The sequence below is a fragment of the Molothrus ater genome, chromosome 8, assembly GCF_012460135.2.
Source record: "Molothrus ater isolate BHLD 08-10-18 breed brown headed cowbird chromosome 8, BPBGC_Mater_1.1, whole genome shotgun sequence".
Taxonomy (NCBI): Eukaryota; Metazoa; Chordata; class Aves; order Passeriformes; family Icteridae; genus Molothrus; species Molothrus ater.
Genome location: NC_050485.2, coordinates 28,708,780 through 28,730,454, shown reverse-complemented (window position 1 = coordinate 28,730,454; position 21,675 = coordinate 28,708,780). Strand labels below are relative to the sequence as shown.

The 21,675-nt window shown below is 37.2% G+C and overlaps 1 protein-coding gene across 2 annotated transcripts in view; it reads right to left on the bottom strand.

Annotated features, from left to right (window-relative positions):
* The window catches only part of ATRNL1 (attractin like 1), a 432,283-nt gene that overhangs the window by 42,860 nt on the left and 367,748 nt on the right, over positions 1 to 21,675 (bottom strand). For both annotated transcript variants that reach the window (XM_036385270.1, XM_036385271.1), the window contains one exon: positions 8,746 to 8,860. In XM_036385270.1, the coding sequence (XP_036241163.1) occupies positions 8,746 to 8,860 (115 nt within the window). The remainder of the gene's footprint in view (positions 1 to 8,745; positions 8,861 to 21,675) is intronic.

Genomic DNA, 21,675 nt, shown 5'->3' with positions numbered 1-21,675 from the left:
ATTCAGAAAGCCTATGAAAATGGCTAAAAAGCATCAAGTAACAAAGTAGGCTGTCGTTTGCAGGCAAAAACACAAAAGAGCCAAATAAGAATTGTCAAAAGTCAAGATGAGTTACACCTTGCAGAGGTTTAGTGAAACAAACATCCAAGGACTTTCACTGCATATAACTGAGAGACCAAAACAGGACAGAGTCATTACATAGAAAGAATGAAGAGAGATCAGGTATTTTCTAGATATTGTCCCAGGAGTGAATTTGAAGGTTTTCAAGGAGGGAGATAATGTTTATCAAAGAGGGTACCATCAATATGGATAATGGAATGAGGATATGGAAACAGACAAAACAGAAGTTTTATGAAATGACATTAGGGTAATCAGAACACTAATTCTGTAAGAATATCAGAAAACAAAGGCTGATAACAGGGAAATTTAATAATCTGTCATGTCAGATGCATACAAATTGAGAACAGTAACTGCTGTTTCTTTCAAACTAAATATTGTCTAGATTCAAGGAAAAATATATTCAGTTATTTACCGATCTATTAATCAGACTCTATGAGGTACTTTGCCAGAAAAAATAATTAAAGGCAGGTAAATGAAAATCAAGTCAAAATGCAACAACATTTCATCAAAGATTGTGCCAGAATCCCCTGATAGTTTTCTAGAATAAGTTAGATGATTTTCTTTGAAAGAGTATGCAGAATATTTTCTAGATTTCTGAAATCTTATAATGTGAAAATTTATCAAGAGATAAATTATCAAAAAAGAAGATAAAGGAGTTATGGAGAGTGAATAATGGCATGAAGGAGAGAAAGAATAGTTTTGAAGAGAAAGAAGGCTGATGAAGGTGTAAAATGGAAACAAGACTGTTCCAAAATTTTTACTGTTAATTTCTGTGTTCATTAAAGAGCTAGGCATTAATGTAATTAAATTCAATCATGGCAAACATCACTATGTATCACCAATACAGAGAAGGCTTAGAATATGATCCAGAAAGAGATGCATGACCCCAAGAACTTGAGGAAAATACATGTACTCAGATTGAACAAGAAAATTCAAAGCCATGTATTTTGGAAAAAAAAAAGAAACTTATACTCTAAGACTTTACAGTTCAAGGAAGAAAGTAAGTTGGCTGCAAAAATATCAAGTTGGAAAGGGGGAAAAATGTTTTTAAAAAGTAAATGTTAAAAGGAATAGAGTAACAAAATGTTAATGCCACAGGGCAACACCAGATGGACCTTCACATGGCACTTTGAGTACAAACCTGGTCATGCAAGGTAAAAAGAGATGAACTGAGGCTAAAACTGGGACAAAGCACTACAAAGGTGTTCAGAAGACTGAAGAGCAGGTTCAGAGCAGACCTCATTTACCTTGGCAAAATGAAGGTGGAGAAAATATCTGATTGCTGTGTTAAAACACTGTGGGTGATGGATGAAAATAGCAGAGCCCCAGGTACTGCAGCTGATGGTGAGCAGGCAGGTATGGATGAGGATGGTGTTTCTTTTCAGGTTAGAGCCTTTGATCAGAAGGTTTGGATCCTAGTGCATCTGTTTGTGGCCAGAAGCTTTGCATCATGAGCATTCATCATTGCTTCTGCATTCCCATGACAACAGGAGAGAGGAAACCACTAAATTGTCACCTGGATGCAACCTGACGACAGCTCAGACAACCTCCCCACACAGGGGAAGAGAAGGACATGGCTGCACTTACACTTCACAGTGTTCAGAATTTTACACCCTCTTCAGACATCCTTTGAGTTCCCTTTATCTGACTAAAACTGCAAAAACCCCAAAAGAAAAAAAGTATTTCTAATACTCTGAAGAAACAGTGACAGTTTTGGATTGAAAAATGAATAACTAGTTGTCAAAGAAATGTTCACAGTACTTAACAGTTTTTATTAATATGTCTCATTTTATTGAGTCCCTCTAGGGCAGCAAATCCAGTGATAAAGTTGTAAAACAACCATCTCCACCTCCTCTATTCTCCTGCTCTCTCTCTTTTTTTTCTTATCTTTTTACCTTTTTCAGCTGATGGCTCCACAGCATGCAGGTTTTACTGTCCAATCAATAAGTTACTTTTGCCAAGATGTGTGGAAGACACATTGCTAGCATTATACTGCATGTTCTTCATATTAAAATGTTTATGTCCTTTCCAAGTATATTCTTCAGAATTTAAAGGAATCAAATTTGTATGGCTAGAATGATGTAAAAGCTAATTCATTACAGAACCACCTAAAATTCTGTAAAAGAGCAGACAAAATCAATACCTCATTCTTCATCACTTACAAAGCCTTCTGTGCTAGGAACCTCTGTACTTTCCAAGTAAACTTTATCCTGCACGTTGCAGAAGTAACTGCTCTGGGTTTGGGCTGGAGTAGGGGTGGTGGTGGCTAGCAGGTCTTATGATCTCCTTTGTTTTTGCTATTGCCATCAATATTTTTTAAGTAATCATCGGCACCATCTGCCACTTACCACTGTGTTCTTTTTACAGTGTCAATACTATAAACACAGTCTGCTCCCTCATTTGATGCAGTGCAGAAGGATGGAATTAGGCAGAAAATAGTCACTCCAAAAATAGGCCTTACTGCTCAAAAGGAAGCAACTCCTTCACTAAAATGATCTTGGGAAGAGATGATTTTAGTTTACATCAAGTCTTAGAGCTATTTCCTTAAGCATCTCCAGCTAACTGAAAAGAACCCCAGATTTTACAGTCTCTCATTGCCAGTAAGTTGAAGATACTGCTTAATATACTAATTAGGAGTTTAGTTTGAGTTCTAGTCATTAAAACTCTTACAAAGACTATTTTGATTTTCTCCCACAATGTTAATGTTTTCTATTTTTTTTCTTTTGAGCATTTAACTGGCATCATGTTCGTAACTAATATGGAATATCCCTCAACAAATTACCAAAACTACATTTCTATACAAAATGCTCTAGGTGTGCCTTAGATTAAAGAGAAAGATTAAATCCAGTCTTCACACAATCTAAAGAGTAAAAGGAAACTCAAATATTTCTGTTCCCCACTGAGTCTTTTATAATATAATATTTCAGCTTATCTTTAGAGCTTCTGATCAAATGAACATGACTGTGCAACTTTGCATAATAAATAAAATGTCTGACTCACCCTTGTATTTTAACACAGGTTCTAGACATCTGCACCATTTTTGTGTAATATATACTTTCACTTATTTCCAGTTGCATGTTGGGACTTCAGAGGAAATAAGAGAACTGAGATGTTTTTGTTTTGATATTTCATTATTTGAAAAATCTTGCTATTCATGATGGATGGAGGTGTCTCTTCTAGAGGTGTTGTTTAGTTACTTTTGCTCATGTTTTTATAATCTTTTCTCTGTTTACATGCTATTTTACCCTATCTGAACAGTACTTTTAGATTACAAATATAAAATGTACTTTGGTGAATCAATGTCCATAAAACAGCAAACAATGAAAGCAAGCCAAGTTCTGTCTCCAAAATTACAAAGGAGAGACAACATTCCATCTAGAGATGTGGATTGCTATGGGGCAAACAACAGCATGATACACAGAAATAAGTTTGCTTAAATAAAAAGTAGGACCTTACTTTGTAGGGCCTGATAAGCCATCTGGGAAAAACAGAATGCAGAAGTATGTTTATTCTGATCTAGACATCTATCACTTTTCAGAGTCCCTTTTTCTTTTTGCAATATCAATTTTCGGTTTCTTTTTCAGATGTTTAGGAATCTAAATAATCAGTTGTGAATATCTTCCCGTTTCTATGTCTACCCTCACTTTTCTTCTCCCCCTTTTCAGTATTTACAGTTTTTCTTCAATAAAGCAGAGATTCAACCCTCCTCTGTGTGTCTTAATGACAGTGTATTTTCTGCTACAACTTTTACTTATATTTTTCTACAGAAAAATCTATACTCATCCTTGTAGCACTACTGACTTTATTGGGTTATTTTGCAAGTATGAAAGGACTGTGCAAAGGAATGAGTTTTTACGAGGTAGAAATTCATGAGACTTACATGCCCCAGTGTATGTCTGCAACCAGTTCTGCATACTGAGACAGGTACACATATGAAGCCATTCTACAAATGAAAAGCCATAAGCTACAGTTTTGTTTCCAAGGGTCAAAAAAATTGAGCAATATAATTAAATATAATACTCTATAAAAACTATTAGTTAATTCATATTTATGTTAATGTGCCTCTTATGATATGCATTAGGTTTTTTGTATTTTAATCAGAGAAAATTATAAATACAATCAGGAAAGCCTTGTTACTGTTTTCAACCAGAGCTAATTGTCTTGTAGAACACTAAATGAGCCATTATTCATTATGATGGTGAGGACAGGGAAGGCAGATGGCATGGTAGTTTTATTGATTCTGTGATCCTACTGTCGCTTAAGTAGGATTGAACACCACAGTTAGTGTGTGTGGCCAGAATTACACAAAATTCTGTTTTGAGTCAAGGATATCAGACAGGAACTTTCAGACATCACTGTTTGGAGGCCTGCCATCCTAATTTGTATTGTAACAACGGAATATTGCACACAGTCTTCCATTTCAGCTTCCATTCAATTTCCAAGTGTTATTTTATGGCTTAAGTTAGATTCACCTCATCCTGTCACAGCCATGGAGGTGTTAAAAGATCTACTAAGGAAGAGACCATTCAGCTCACTGCCTCAATAGGGAATTTCCTCTACTGGGTGTTCTATCATTTCTACCCTCTTGGTAGACAGGCAAGTGCTGCTGTGTGAAAGTCAAATAACCTGTAAATAAGTCAGAAATTACACCCCTTGATTCTGAATTATTTTGAAATGGTTTAATATTTTCATTTGTCTTCGTGCTTTACAGCACAAAGTGGCCTTATCCCAGAATGATGCAAGCATTGTTTTATAAACTTATTGTACAATAACTCAATACCTCAAAGCATGGGATTTAGTTGGTTTTAGTAGTAATGATGACATGGTCACAGTTCTTTTAACAGAATTTATCACATTACCAAGCTATTCTTTCTGTATTGCCCAATATATCACCAGAGCTGTATGAAGACCTTGAAGGAATTATTTTTGGGCCTTCCACTGGTGATAATTCATAGGCACTTTTTTCTGCATTAAGGTGTATATTATCCTCTTTTTTTCTGGTCTAACTTGTTTTGTTCAATCCCCTTTACAATGTATAATTTAGTTCTTTCTAGAGAACTAAAGCAGCTGCTCTCATTATTCGATCTGCTTTGATATTAAGAAGAGTTTAAGCTATTTAAATCATGGGGTCAGACACTACAGCAATAAAAGATGATCTCAAGCTTCCAGTGCATCATAAAACTTGCAAGTCACATATGAACTACACCGATGCATTTGTACTGATAGACATGTGAACCCTACAGACAATTGCTATTTTTTGGACCCTCTAATTTTGTTTTCATTACACAGGTACAATGCAGTGAATGAGATAACTGAAGAATGAAGAAACCACACGCTCTATCAGTCAATCCAAACTGAGAAATTTAACTTAATGTTTTGCATCGATCATTCTAATTTATACTTTGTCTCTAATTTCTTTCACTTAAAAGCAATTACTTCAGTTATCTCAGAGAAGTATAATTGAATTGTTAGCTTGCACCCAAAAGAAAATGTAAGGTCTGCTATGAAACACCTAACCTACCATGATGACGATGTTCTGTGACTTTCCAGATCTTCAGGATATTTAATTCTAAAAATAGGTGGGTCATTGAAAATATCTTTTAGGACACGAATCACAATGACTAGTGTTTATTTTCTTTTGCAATAAATTCGTTTTTATCAATATTCTGACTGAGTCTACATGATCAATCTGTATAAAATCTATTTTAAATCACAGATTAATTTTAAGTAGTTTAACTGTTTAACTTACAGAACTAGGCCTGAGTGCTAAACAATGTTATTGAAAGTCTGTAAAGTTGTGAGTATTTTCTGCAGGAAGCAGAGAACACACAGACCTGCACTGGGACATATAGTCTCTCCTAGAGAAGTTTTTTGCCATGCATAGCCTTTGGCCAAAGCCCACCATCTGTAGCTTCAACTTTCTCTCCAGCTGCTGGTAAAGGTGAAGTATAGAACATATGCTGCACAAAGAGTAACCTTTACATTAGGGTTTAGTTTATTCTTTGGTTTGTTGGGTTGGTTTTTTTTTTGTTTTGTTTTTGTCTTTTTTTTTTTTTTTGAACATTCAGAGACATTTTTCAACAAAATATTTGTTAATGTAAAACTCAGAAAAGAAAACTCAAAATCAGAGCTTAAAAAGTTACGTATACAACTAAGAGCTCCAGTGGGGCATAGATTAGTTATTTATGTAAAGAATTTTCTTCCTCAGTTTTGGAGAAAATGCAGGACAATAAAAATACAGGCATTCCCTTCTTATGTTTGGGATGTATGCACAGAAGGAACAAATGTCACATTCTCCCAATGTGAACTGGGAATGAGCATCCTTGAGGTATGATTTAAACAAAGGTGCTTGACACACTGTCATTTCTACCCTAGAACGATCCCAACGAGCTGGAAAATGGCTGTGTGCAAGTAATAGAGGATTCTAATATTACTTGGCAAGACATAATTACTGAACACACGACTTCCACCTCCATATCATTGGTTTTGTCTAACTTAGGTCATAAGGGAAGCCAACTGCATAGAGAACGTGTGTGTTGCCCAAAGTTTCCACATCATTTCCAAAAACTTGGCAGTGTTCACAGCATCTGCTCCCAGGCAGCCCAGGGTGCTGCAGGACAGGAATGGAGTGAGCAGAACTACAGCTATGCCAACAAACTTGCATAATAGCTCCTGCCCAGCCCAGGCATGGCTACAGAGAGCAATCCATGAGCACCAAAAGTCACCATACACAGGAAAAAATGTATATAGCCACGTAATCTAATACACTCTGCTGGCTGAACACCTCAAGCATTTCTATTTGCTTTTGACCCTGAACAAAGTGAAAGTTGTTGGACTAAATAATTTACCTATTTTGAAACACTAAGTGGCTGACAGGTACCATAATAGCACATGGAAGAATAGCATTCCAAATATATGCCTACACAGCTGGTGGAGGGTAAAGCAATGAGAAGACAGAACATAACAGGAGGATAAAAACATGTTTAAAAAGAGGCGCATTCTTTCACAGGTTGAGAAACGTGCAGAATGACACAACTGGTGTGTTGTTGAACCCAGGTCCTGTTTCTAAACACCCATACCATCCATGATTTACACACAGCAAAGGTCAGCAATTACTTTTCAGAGAGTTCTTTATATGGTAAATAGAAGCTGATTATAAAAAACGTAAAGGAATACATTTTTACTGTCAAGATGCACATCATAGGTAAATTTGAAAACAACAAAAATAGTCCCTCCAAAAACATTTTAAGCTTCCATTTCAACAATTACTTTTAATTTCCTTTCATAATGTTTTTTCTTGTTGCAAGACTATAAACACCTTCATTTCTTTTTCATTTCCTTGAAACATGAACAGGGAATAAGCAAAACATCCTTACTCTCTCATTGCTCTCTTCAGAGCACTTACATTTATATATTTCTTCCAGGAAATGGTTTTGACAAAGCATCAGTAACACTTTTATTTTCATAGCACTTCCAAAAATGATATTCCAAGCCATAAACAGCATTTTAAGAACTAAGTCCTCATCTCAGAACTCAGAGGGAAAAAATTTAACACCCCTCACCCTCAAAAAATGAACTAAAACTCCCAAATAAATAACAGATAGTGATCAGGCCAAAGGAAGAACACCCAGCTGAGCTTATTTCCAACATAAGTCAACTGAGTTTGCCCTCATCATTACTCAATACTTTTTAATCTCTTAAATGGATTTTTGAAGGTTAAAAGGATATCTTTTCTGGCTCTTAATGATAAAAGTTTGCCTGAAAGCATATTTTCTGGTTTATTCCTGCATTTCGGGCACATACCATGCAGTCTACTATTTCTTGCAAAGGTGTTCATCTTGGCTGCAGCTGCAGTGAAGTCTGAATGAGTAAACTGCTCACATGTGCAGTGTCACATTACTGGCCACACTTTCTTGTCACGGCTCTTTTGTGTCACATCACTGTAGGCAATTATTCAAAGAATTTTAAAGGTGCAGGTAGGTATCTCCTGTTTGGGAAGTATTTTATGAGAATGTTTTTGTACAATGATCTAGCAGCGAAGGTAGGTCACCACAAGAAGTGCTTCCAGATAATGCAAGTGCTACTTTAAAATGAGCTGGGATCACTTCCTAAGTGAACACCTCCCTATAGAAGCATTCACTCACACAATTCCAGTTTTTATCTGACAGGCATTCTGGGAAATAGTAGTGTTTTAATTGAGTCCCAGCCAGCAAAGTGTTGGGATTTATGGTGTAAACTAGACTGCACTAAATTTTAGCCTGAAGTGAAAATACTCACTGGTATTCCCTGTACAGCCTCATTTACAGCAGCTTGAACTGAAACCATGGAAGTGGCTGCATATGAATTTTTTTTCCCTGAGAGACAATGTTGGAGCATATTGACATGCACAAGTACTGCTTCAGGAAGTCCTAATGAAATGTGGCTGGCTTAATCACTGGGCTTTTTATTTGGACATGACACCAAATTCCCATGAAAAATGAAGTTGGGGCTAAACTTAACACCAGCTTGACCAAGCAGCTCCTTGTATCCATCTGCTGTGCCATTATTTTGGATCTGTGAGGGTGATTTTGCCCAGGCAGAGAGTATAAGAGGAGACAGACACAACAGGCCCCCCAGCAGCCTTACCTGACTGCCCAGGTGGAGGAACCCCTGATGGTCCCCTGGGCAGGCACAAAAACACCGTCAGGACGGCGGCTCTGTTTCCTGAGCACGGCTCGATGGCAATCGGCTTAGGAGCACCCTGGAGAAGGAAAACACCCAGGTTAACCTTTGAGATCCCCATTCCATTTTCACTCATGCACCTTTAGGGTTTTTTAATGAACAGTGTAATAGTGGGAAGATATTTTTTCTGTTGCATTCCCACAGATTGTCTGAACCATGTTAATTGACTTAAAAATGGGTTCTGACAGCCCACGCGGCAGATCTAACCAAACAAAAAATAAAGCATCAGAAGGACAAAATTTTACTGAATTTTATAGTCTGCTAAATGTAGTGATATCAAATTAAAGCTTAGGAAACAGCAAAACCTTTTGATATATACATCGGTATCTGAGAGTAGCCAACTTCCCCATCTCTATTAAGAAGTATCCATGTGAAAGAATTCTGCTTCAACAGCATCCATCACCTAGTCTGCCTAATGCCAAAACTATAAAATGAGTGCAAATATACACTATATACCAATAGCTAAAGGCAGTCAATCCCTCTTGAGAGCCCCAGACCAGGAGCTGCCTTCTCTCTGCCTGTCCTGCTAAGGAAATGATTTCTTCAAGGCAGAACCTTCCTGATTCTTTTTGCATATGCAAAAGATAGGTGCAGTGCAACTATATTTATATATGCTCAGAAACCATCTGAAAATGTTGCCTGTATGACAATCACCCTGCTTTCTCTTCTGTAATCTATGATAGCAGTGGTGTTGATGGCAGGGGTTTGTGCTGTTACCAAACTCTCATTAACTATATAGATAATTAAATTTGCAGCTAGCTTTCAACTAAATGGTTGCTAACTAATTGTTCTTGATGTACCAAGGACAGTAGGAGTTGGGAAAACAAAGCAAAGCCGTCCACAAAGGCATAGAATAGTAAGTTTTAAGATGAAAATTTACAATGTATCCACATTTCCATGTTCCCAAGCTTTGTGTTCACTCAGAGATAGGCATTTCACTTCTGAGAGCTTAAACATTTAGTCAAGCACTAAAGATATTCCTAAAAACATTAGGTCAAAATCAGCATAATCATTTCTTTCTTTTTCTGTTTGCAAATTTTCTAAATGTCTGTCATGTTCCAAGGCAAAATATGAGTTCAACATTTGGATTCAAAATTCAAAGCCAGAAAACTTTCTATTTACATAAAAAATGCAATGTATACATAAATGTCAACTGATTCCAGTATTCTAAGAAAAAAATGATAGTTTAGTCAAGTTAAATACACTGCAAAGTACTTGATATAAGGAAAACAAAGGCACTTCCATCATGTAAAGCAATAATAATTCTCTATTTTTCTACCTCCAAGTAACCAACATTTATTACTGCTCAGTGAAAAAAAAGGTAAATATACTTTTTATTTTTTTTTACTTCATGGTCATATTTAAAAGGCATTTCTGTAGATTCTTTTAAAGCTACACCATTGAAGAACTTGAGTAAATAATGACATCTAATTTAAAAATGCCATGTCATCGGGAATGACAACTTACATTCACCAAAACCTTTACCAAATGATAAAACAGAAAATGAAAACCCCAAAAGCTCCAGCTGGTGTTACTAATGCAAGCAATAGAGCCTTTAAGTCAACATTCCTGACTTGTCACAACAGCAAATCAAACAAATATTTGAAAACACAAAGGAAATGAAATCTTCATTGTAAAATGTAATTCAGAAAACTTTATGCAGTCACACAACTGAAAAGAACAAATTCACTGCTATGACTTTTAATTTGGTGATTACTTTCTTATAAATCCACATGATGATATTTTCTTTTGCTGTATAATATGAACCCTTTGATCAACAGGCCCCATCCTTCTCTGTTTGAAGTTTATACTAATGCTCTTCAAAACACAATTGGAGGAAATGATTTCTGATAAATACTCTTTCAAAGGACTTCATCCAAAAATAAAATACAGTAAGAATTTTGTGCTTTTTTTTTCTTTATAAAAAAATTAAGACTGCAGAAGCAAGATGTCTTATCTTAACCTCACATCATTCAGGTTCCCTAGCAAAATAACACAGTAGCATAGAGCAAATGATAATAATTTAGATAGCCTAAGGTTTGTCAGTTGTTTAAAGATAAATACATAACCATGAATCAAAGTTATTTCACAGGGACATAACATGTTCTCTGAAATGTGCCATTTATCATGCATTTTCCACGGGCTTTTTGGAGGAGATAAGGTACATGTTTGTTTGCCCAAAGCAGTAAGCTACCATGATTTACTAGCTAGAATTATCTTTTTTTTTCCCCCCTTGTATAGAAAGTGACTTATATTTTTTGTCAAAACCTCAAATGACAATCACAGATTAATAAAAGTTTATCAGTGGAAGACATAACAAACAAAAACTTCTTTGATAAACTTTTACTCCTATCGTCCCTTTTTATATACACACTATGACAGAAAGAGGCGTGTCAGCTGGGAAGGTGAAAAAGAAAGTGGCAGAGAACTATAAAGGATTAAAAGAGCATATATTATTAATATTGATAGGGAAAAAAGAAGAGTAACCCAGAGCATATAGAAAGAAGAAATAAGTGGAGAGGGTAGGGATTAAATCAGGTAATTAAAAAAAAAAAAGTTTTATCCACAATTTAACTGTGTATTCATGCATTTATTCACAGAAAATAAGTATCAGGAGTCATCTTCACAGGTTCCTAGATTTTTATTAGAGAAAAGGTTCTACATTCTCCCAATATTTTCCTGAAAGTCCTAAAAAGCCAAAGTTCAGCTGCCTGGTGAGTTTATGAGGAAATACCAAGCTGTGGGAAGATCCTTTTGGATCTGTTTCAATAAGAAATAGATTTGGGCTGAATAATTTATTTTCCTTCACACAACAGATGACAATATTACCATTGCTGGCAAAAAAAACATACGGCAGTGTATGCCATATTCATGCTTTATAAAAGAAAGCAGGAAAAGAGGTGAGTATATTTCTTTAAGCATTGACAACCTCTGCAAATCTTGCATTATTTTGTCTGTTTGGGAATAAAAGAGTTGATCAGCTTTAGAAATGCAGACCAAGGAGAAGCTGGGAAGTGGATTTTGTCCCCTTCGTGGTTAGGATGGGCAGCAGAGAGCAGGAGGATTTTAATGGTGCTGTGTGAACTTGTCCAGTGTCCAGTCTCAAATTCTAAGAGATCTCAGAAGTGGCAAGCAATGACATGAGAGAGGAAAAACCTGAAGAGGTGAGAAGAGCAGGAGGACAATGACTGAGGGAATGTTCATGGAGCTGCTCTAAGTGCTCAGTATCTCCTTGGGCAAAATGCACTGAAACTTCAGCACTGATCTGAATCTATGAAAATATTTAATATTGTGACTACAGGAAGACGGAAAGTATAAAGAGTTTTGGTCTATCTGTATTCCAAGAAGTGGTGCCTCTCAGATGTGCTATAAAACTTCTGATTTTCAGTACTAAGTAATATCCCTCTATATATTTTCTGCAACAGTCTAAGTTAGGTGCATCCAATTTTTAAAAGTGCATTATTATACCATAAGAAAAATACTTCACATAAGACTAAATGGCTGCAAACTCATGCCAAAAAAGCAATTAGAAAATTGAATCAAGGAATTAAGGATTAATGTGAGCATGTTACACCTGTCAGAAGCAATAAGTATTTTGACAAGAACAGAATAAAGTTTGACAGTGTGCACAAATACAGATCTGACATATAAATCAAGTATTAAAATGCAAACAGCTATGCATTAATCACTGTAATGTTTCCTAACTAAAATGGTCTTGGTAGTACTTACAAGAATTCATTATAAATAAAACTTCAGTTCTTAAGAAAAAGCTTGAATCATACTTCTTATTGTATTAATTATTTATGCCAATTTAAACTCAGTTTTTAATCATATTATTAAAACAGCATTAATCTGGTGAATTCCACACAAACTAAGCTAAATACCTTGGCAAATAAACAATCAAATCTGCTGTTGCAACAGGATTAGGACCAGACTCAGAATGTAAACAGCCACTTTTCTGGATTTTTAATGTGGAAGACTTCAGAGGAGAAAAAATGGGGGAAAAAAAAAAAGATTGTGTCCTCTGAAGAGGTAAGAGATGCAGAAAAGGAGGAAACATAAAATTCAAACTGTTATATTACAAGTATTCACATCTTCATTTGCTCTAAGCTTCTGGTGCTTTTCCTAAATTCATTGGTTATTTTCTGAGTTACATGATTTATTTGGGATACAAAAGTCTCAGATTCCAAAATGCACTTGAGTATCCAGGTTGGATTTTGGTCAAATTAAGTTGCCTACATGCAAATCCAAAAGCTTCAAGAACCTGTTAGCTTTACTATTAGAATTAAAAATTTCCCAAGATTTGAAAGTTGTCTCTACCTGCCAGGCACATTTTGGTCTCTTCAATGCCTGCTCAGGATTCACTGTCATTCCTGCAGCTGCCCTGGCTTTAGAGTTTAATCAAAGTAGCTGTTCCCAAAACATTCTTATCAAATTAGGTTTTTAAATTGTAGTTGTGGCCACTTGCTTTTAAAACAGAATTGAAATCAGAGATTAACTCTGTTTTTTATGGTAAGAGGACAAACCCTGGTTACCCTGTTCTGCTTTTACTAAATGCATCTTTGAGGTGAAATTCTCTGGCCTATAATTAAAGATGAAGTCTCAAATGCTGTGACTGTTCTGACCATTTTCAGTGCAGCAAAGGCAGACTCCTCAGCAGTGCTAAGAAAAAAAAAAAAGAAAATTCACCCTCTCAAAATCACAGAATTCCACTGATGTCATCTGGCTAGGGCTTTTTTGGCCATTTTCCTGAAGAAACTCCAACTGTCCCTTATGCAGCTATCTTTCCAGGAGAAGGAGATGGCAGACTCCCACTGCAGACAACCTCCATCCTACCTCCACCTGATTCTTTCCATGGTCATTTACCAAGAGAATCAAACCCAGCAGTAACATCAGAGGAAAGAAGCAGCACTGTCTGTTCCTCCCAGCAAAATCCCACCACTTTCACAGCACCTGCTGCTGCTCCAAGGAGAACCTGACACTTCCAGAGTGCTGGAGCTAAGACAAAGCCAGGAACAAAGCCTGCCATCAGCACTGCTGGTTCTGTAGCCTGTCAGTTCTACACCACATTACTATTCTAAGTGATGGGTGAACTAATGAACTAATGCTCATTAACATACTTTTGAGTATGAGCTTCCCACCCACCCACAAGTTTTGACAATTTTCTCCACAGATTTATTCAATGAGTAATGAGCTTTAATGATAGTGCAACCAAAAAAAAAAAAAAAAAAGCTTTCACAAAACATCATTTGTGTAAGGGAGAAATCTACTTCAGGAAAACACAGAGACAGAATAAATAAACAGGGCTGGGGCACTGAACATTGCCTGTGGCTGGCAGAGGAAACACCAGTTCTTCATATGACTCCAGGGTTTTACAGAAATTCTGAGCACCACTGAAGACTTTCATTCTTTCATTTAATCCATCACATAAAGTTCCTCTCTTGCAATTAGTGAGTGGAAAGCTTCACCTCATTTAAACCTGAAAGAATGGCCCAGAGCCCGAGTGTCCTCAGCACTCTGAGTTTCTACACTGCACCTTCTTTTGCCTGAGGATTGCTAAGTGATTTCTACTTTTGGCTAATGAGGTCCCACTAACCTTTTGGAAGAACAGAACCACATTACCAACAGCAGCAAAAGCTGGTGAACTTTTTGTTGTATCTCATAATTCTTCTACCTAAACTGGAAGAGACTTGAGGCAGCCACCTTTGCTTCTGTGACAGAGTGACTGAATCATCCAGCTTCACCAATTCACTGGGAGGACTCCACCAACCCTACCAAACCTTCAAAATGAACAAGTTTTACCTGAAAACTTCTAGCATGCCAAATAAAGCTTTATTGATAATTAAATGCAACCCAACCAAAATTACACTAACGTTTCTCATTGCTTTTTTAACAGCACATTATCTTTCCATTTTAATTCTGCCCCACTGATTTTGCAGAACACAAATCATTAATTTCCTTGTTTCAAAATAGAAATGGAAATATCAGACTATACTGGAACATTATTTTCCATAAGAAAAGCAGTGGAAATGAACAATAAATAGAATACATTATGATTACCAAGCTGTTATTATGGCCCCAGTGCACAAACTGCATTGTTATCCTTCAATTTATTGTCTTGCTTCTCTGTCTCAGCTCTAACAATGATAGACTGCATTCTTTCATGAAGTCTTTTCTGAGTAGAATATGGTTGTTAGTTCTGTACTGATCTGAAATTTATATATTAGTCTTTAAGTGTTTATGCTCAGAAGAGTCATGTTTTTAATATAAGAACTATGTTTATTTGCAACAAAGTTACCCTCAGTTAATCTAGTAAAGGACTTCATTTCAAAACCTAATAATATGTCATGTGGCATTTCATTAGCAAGAGAATTATGAATTGACATTCTGATAAAAACTGATTTACTAAGACCAAGCTATGAGAAACACCTGCAGATACATTTATTTTCAGTGGGGTTTCCAGAAAGAGCTCCTTATCAGGTTTGCTATTCAGTTTTTGTCCTACTGCCTAGAGGTTGCTGTTCCTGAACTGTGACATCAGTGTGCACCATCCTGGAATTTTCTTGCTTGTCAGGGGTGGCTGCAAGGAACACTGATTGTATTTCTTTATCCATGTCCCCCTGTATGCAGTTCCCTGTGTCTTCATACTATTAAATAAACTTGGTTTTACTTTACTATTACATCTTGCCCATTAATGAGGGTAATTCCAGGTTAATATGGAAAATATTGAACATAACTTAGAGCGGATGGTGTGCAGTAGTTGGACTGGATTACTGCCAGAGATATTCCCTAGAGCTTCCAGAATATTCCCCTATTAAGTTCTATGAGTCTGATTAAAGGCTGGCAGTGACAGCGTCCAGTTTGTGAAAAGAAATTTATCTTGGCAGCATCCAGGTAGATCCTGTTGGGAAAAGCACCTGAGACTCTGTGTCTGTGGCATATACCAGGAATCATGTATCCCCAGGTACCTTCCTGTAAATTCTTCTGACTGCCATCCTGTAAGTCAAAGTGGTGCTGTGCAGTGAAGTGATGCTAATGGGCATTTGTTTCCCAGATGGGCATATCTGCTGGATCTCCAAGGATTAGAAATGAGAAGCAGAGAATTCTATTATTCCTTTACAATTCAGCCTTAAAGACTTACCTATGAAAACTCATTTCCCCGGGGATGAATAACTGACAGTCCATCACTGCTTGAGCTGGGGCTGATCACTTAAGAGCAGAGAGTCACTCCCATATGTCACAATGGGTTAATCTTACCCTAGACTGCCTGTAAAAGAGGACATGGTCCCCTCAGAGCCACTACTAACTTTCCAGGGTTGGGAAAGATAAAGTACAAGGCACAATTTAAACTCTGCCTCACTTGCAGGCTGACAGTGTGGCTGTGGTAATAGGGAGGGCTAAGTGTGAGCACAGCACAGGTTTCTTTCTCTGGGAACAAGCAAACTGAACCAGCTGCAGGCTTTTGAAATGTCCATGAGGAGCTCAGAAGGGCAGCCCTTTGCTCAGGGGGGGAATTATAAAGTTTCAGTCTGTCATTGTGACAGTGAAACTCAGACAGAAGGCAGAAGCTCTGACTAACAGTTATCTTTTGTGATTGCAGAGATCTTATTCCTGTAGCTCTGCATCACCCCAGAGTCATAAAAGATAAGGTTTGATCATCATTTAGGAGATCAATGCCAGATGTGAGGGTTAGGAAAGGCGAATGTCCTATAAGGATTATGCTGTATTTTGCATTTCTTGCAAAATTGGAAAGAAAAATATAGTACCCTGTATGTCATCCAAAATACAGTGTTAGTGAACTTTTCCTCAGCAATGCCTTTTCAAGTTCTTTTTTAACCTCCTGGCCACATGCAGGATGGCTAGTGAATGATAAATTAAAACATTTCTACCTGGAATTGTAATAATAAAAAAGAGAACTAAATCAAGACATTGTGAAAACTAGCTGTCAGCAGAAGGGATTAAAGTGCAAACCTGGCAATATTCTTAATGCAGGAAAAAAATGTTAATGGCATCAGAATAACAAATTACTTTCAATCATGACAACTTACACAGATCACAGACTAGGGAATGTAGGGAGGACACGAGCAAACGTCTGAAAGCGTGACGTAGTTTTTCTTCTCATTGTCCTTGCCATGGCCCAAGGACAGCTGTAAAGTGTGTACACCAGAGCCAAAACCATTCTGAAACAAATGATCCCTATTTAAGATGTGAAAGTCTATGGAAGTTTTCATCCCAGTGACTGCACGTGGACATTGTGGATCTGATCGTAGCCGCTCTGGCAGCTGGAGAGCAACGAGAAATAAAAGATTTCTGTTATCCAAGGAAAAGGAATGAGATGGCAGCAAAAGGGAGCCTGGTTTTGCTGTGTTATATGGTGGTAGCAGCAGCATGTGTTAAACTGCCTTGGCAGTGGTTGCTGCCAGCAGGGGAAAAGGGAGAGGGAAGGTTGGCAGGAGTGTGAAAGCTCAAACCAGACCTTGTCTAAGGTGTTGCAAGATGTGTCTCACTTTCCTCTCTTGAGGACCTCTATCACCTGCTCTGACCATTCACCAATTTGAAAACATAATTGAGTAGTTTTTCACTCTAATCTTATGAATTAATTCAAATCTGAAATATCAGCTGCTTAAATCAGCACAGCACAAGTAGCAGCCGAACTATTTTGATTTACACCAGCTGCAAATCTGACACTATGTTATTCATTAATACTGTCCTTGAAAAATCCTGCAAATAACTCAAGCTCAAGTATTATCACTTAATGTTGCTTCCTAAGATGCTCCCCATCAAGATTGTTAGTACTCACTGTGCTCATATTCAGAATATCACTAAAAATGCACCAAAAAATGGAAGCTACAGGATCTAATCTGACAAATAATTAGACACATGAGAATTAGTGCTTGGAGAAACTTTGCATTAAAGCAAACATGATTACTTGCATGAATGAAACTATTTATTCTTGTTACTCATGTTAGCTCAACATATCTGATGGAATACTTTTTTCTTAAAGAGACAGATTTTTTTATTATTAAAAAAAAACCAAAACTGCTCCTTTAAAATATTACAAAACCTGTGTAATTTTTTAGTAATTCGGTACAGATCTACAGTATTAAGTATTTGATGAATCCTACTTACATGGAAAGTAAGTGGATCTTTTTTGGGGGGCTTTGTGGGGGGTTTTTTGGATTTTTTTTTGTTTTATTGATTGGTTTGTTTTTTTGTTTTTTTTTTTTCTTGGCTTTTTGCTACTTTGTTTGGGGTCTTTTTGTTACCATATTCCAAGCTTGCTTACGCACTTGGGCATTGCTAACTGAAAATGAGTGCTAGGGAAATATAGCCCAGCTCAACTCACCCTTCTGCTCCAGTCATATTTCCTATGGCCCGGCAGCACTTCTAATTATGTCATATATTTATTATTCTCTTCATTACATTAAGGTGGTGCTCAGTCACCACCACCAAAAATTGTGGTTCACATTAAATTCTGTAGTCCCAATCCTTTTTGCATGAAAGTATTTATTTTGCTTCAGAAAATGTTGTCACTTTAAATTTGACACTGCAAAATTTAGCAGCAGTGATGATGATTTTAGCATCTTATCTTCAAAAGAAATACCATTTTCACAGCAGACTGACCAACTTTTTGAAAGAGTTTCCTTGAAAATTCACAAATTTGTGAACTTTTCATTGGAATTTCCTTCAGAGCCTTGCATTTGTTAAGGTTTGTACTCTGCCTATAGATTTTTCATATCTAACCAAATGATTTCTCTTCCCCTAGTTTATGCATGAAGTTGAAATCACTGACAAGACTAAAGCAGAGAAATGTTTGTCCTGTACATCAGTCAACAGAATAACACATTTACTTTTGGTCTCTATGTAAACTCTGATTTATTTTAGCAGTGACTAAAGTATAAAGAGGCAGATAACACATTTTACCATTATTTTCTGATTCCTCTTCCCCCTTCCCAATACCATTCCCAGTCCTATGAAAATAATGCTCTGTATCAAATGCCACTGGTTAACAAGAAGCAGGAGGAGCAGGAACTTATTTACTTCAGCAAGGGTTGAGATTTGAGATCAGTCACCAAGCAGATGTTATTTCTGAAGCTGAAAGTTTTCATGATTGTTACTATGGAAACCAAGCTTTGTAAAATATTCCAAACAAACACTTCTTTATTACCCTGGGCTGTAACTACAATGCTCTGCATTAAGGCTGCATCCCACGGTAAGTTTTCAACTGTGCACATTTTCTTTCTGGTTATTTGCTTTCAGTAGTAACCACAAGACAGGGTTTCTGTAGGTCTAAGAAGAGACTGTATCACAGTACCAGCCATCCATAAAATGACACACACTGTACCCATTCAGCACTAAACTCCTGTCTCTTTCATTTCCCCCCTCCTGTGGGCAGCCACTCAAATCAGTGTTTCCCTGTTCAGCAATGGTGAAAAACAGGAACCCACTGCTAATTCCTGTGGTTAGATCAGCAGCACAAAACCAGCAGTGGTTACTAAATGCCAGCCCCAGCCTCTTTAGCAATTAAACCATTCTGCATTCTTAGTAGACTTTGTGAAGCCCATGAGTCACCCAGAAGGCATCTCTCAGCGGCCTGTCATGCCACACCATGAGCCTCAGACCTGCTGCTCTCTTTGCCAATTGTTGTGATTCACTGGAAAAGCGAAATTTTGGATCCCAGTTCCAGTGAGGCAGTGGGACTCCAGCACTGCAGGATCCCTGGCTCTGAGTGCATCCCCAGGGAGAGGGCACAGATGTCACTGCAGGGTGACCTGGAAGCACCATGGCCTGGGGGAAGGGGCAGGTGAAGCCTGTACCTATGCTTGGTATTTTAACCTCCTCCCCCTTGCTACAATCCAGCTCCCAGAGATGGGGAACAGGGCAAACTGCAGAGGTTAAGGAGTGGCAGCTGGCTTCTTATAACACAGGGAAAGGAAAACTGTACTGAAGGCTAAGCAAGGAAATAAAAAGGAATTTTGTTACAGAATGAATGTACCATGTGAACACTAGGAAAATTCTTTGTCTGAGGCCTTCCTGTCTCCTTTTACAGAGGAGTCCTTATAAAGGATAAAATTATACTAATAATTTCAAAATATAGGTATTGAAAATTAGAGACAGGTGTGGTCACAACTTCTGATTATTACAACTAAAATTACAAAGCTAATTTCATCCTCAACTGACTGCCATGTGCTCACAGTCTACTTTAACTTTTTATGCACTTTTTCTGTTCAAATAGGACAATTTTACCCAAATCTTTCAGAAACTTCTCAGTTATCTTTGAGATGTGTGACAATTACGTTTTTCCCCTAATACCAGTTCCATCCAGAGCTTACAATTTAATTTAAAACTTGGCCTTGACTCAGGTAACATTAAGGATTCCTGCTTTTCATTATTGTAAAACAAATCGGTTTTAAAATACAGAGATGCAATCAGAGCACAATTAGATTTCCATAAGAATATACAGAAGTATGGGACTTGGTGTGCCACTGGCATCTATTATAACACAGCAGAGCAGGAAAGCATTAAGCAAAAGAGCACAACTAAAGAGCTAGCTAAAGAGTTTTAGTTGTGGTGATTTGTTCTCTTGCAATAGTGTGCTGAAGATAATAATAAAATTAAAAATATTTATAAAAGATTTTAAGCGTGAGAAATGTGTGGCATAAGACACTCTGGAAAAAGGTCACCGACAAAAGCAGGCATGTTTTATGAAGATAGAGTTACAATTTGGAAGTGACTGTGTGGGACAGAATACAGAGAATGCAATAAAGTCATGGCACATGTCCTGGTGGACCAATGCCCAGAGAGGGGAGTGCTGCAGCTCAGTGCTGTGGTTACAGGAAGGTTAAGGGTCCAGAGAACACAGAAGCTCTCTTTGGATACCCAGAACATCTTAAAGATTTCCTCTCTGTGAAGTAGGGTGTGCTTTCTCCACGGAGGAGGAATTATGGATGGCTGGGCCTAATGTGGCCAAAGCCAAATCCTCTGGATAGGGGCACTCAAGGGACCACAACAGCCATGCAAGAAATCCAACTGCCTCCCACTTCCCAGCTTGAGTCAGCTCCATTTAAGGCCACTTTGACTTAAGGTGACCTTCCCCCAGCTCATGGAACTGTACCTATGTGCAGGTAGGCTACCTACACAAACAAACTGCCATTTCTTAGTATGCTCTCAGAAATATCCGGAATATGATGTTGGAGGAAAAATTTAAGCATAATAAAAGCTACATCAATACCTTGAATGAAAAATCTTCTTGAAAACCTCCCCAGTCCCAGACAGAGCAATTTCTCATAATTTCCCAAATGTCTATTGAAATGAGTTGCACTAAAAGGTTCTAGAGCCATCAATATATTTAAGAATTTAATAGACGTCTTTTAGGCCTCTTCAATCATAAATTGCCAGAATGGTTTCTACTCCCTCCAGTTTCCTTGTCCCTGATTTTCTGCTGTGACATTTCTGGATGACTTCCAGTTCTGATTGTTGTAAAGTCCTTGTTTTTGCAGAATCACCTAGTGTAGAAATTTGCAATTCCAAACACTATCTTTTTTGGTCTGTTTATCAGCTAACAGTCTTTGCTCAAGCAATCTTTGCCCTTCACATTCCAATTGGTTTTGTCCTTATTCAAACTTCTATGAATTTACCATAAGTAATGTAATTTAAAACATAGATTAGTATTTTTCTACATTAAAAAAAAATTATCTTTGGGCAATCTTTAGTGATGAGAAATATCTGAACATAGACATAATGACAGACGTAATTTGCATCATTAACATTTCACCCATTCAATCTTTCTAATATTGAGGTTTATTTTATATTTTCTTTATATATTTAAAACAT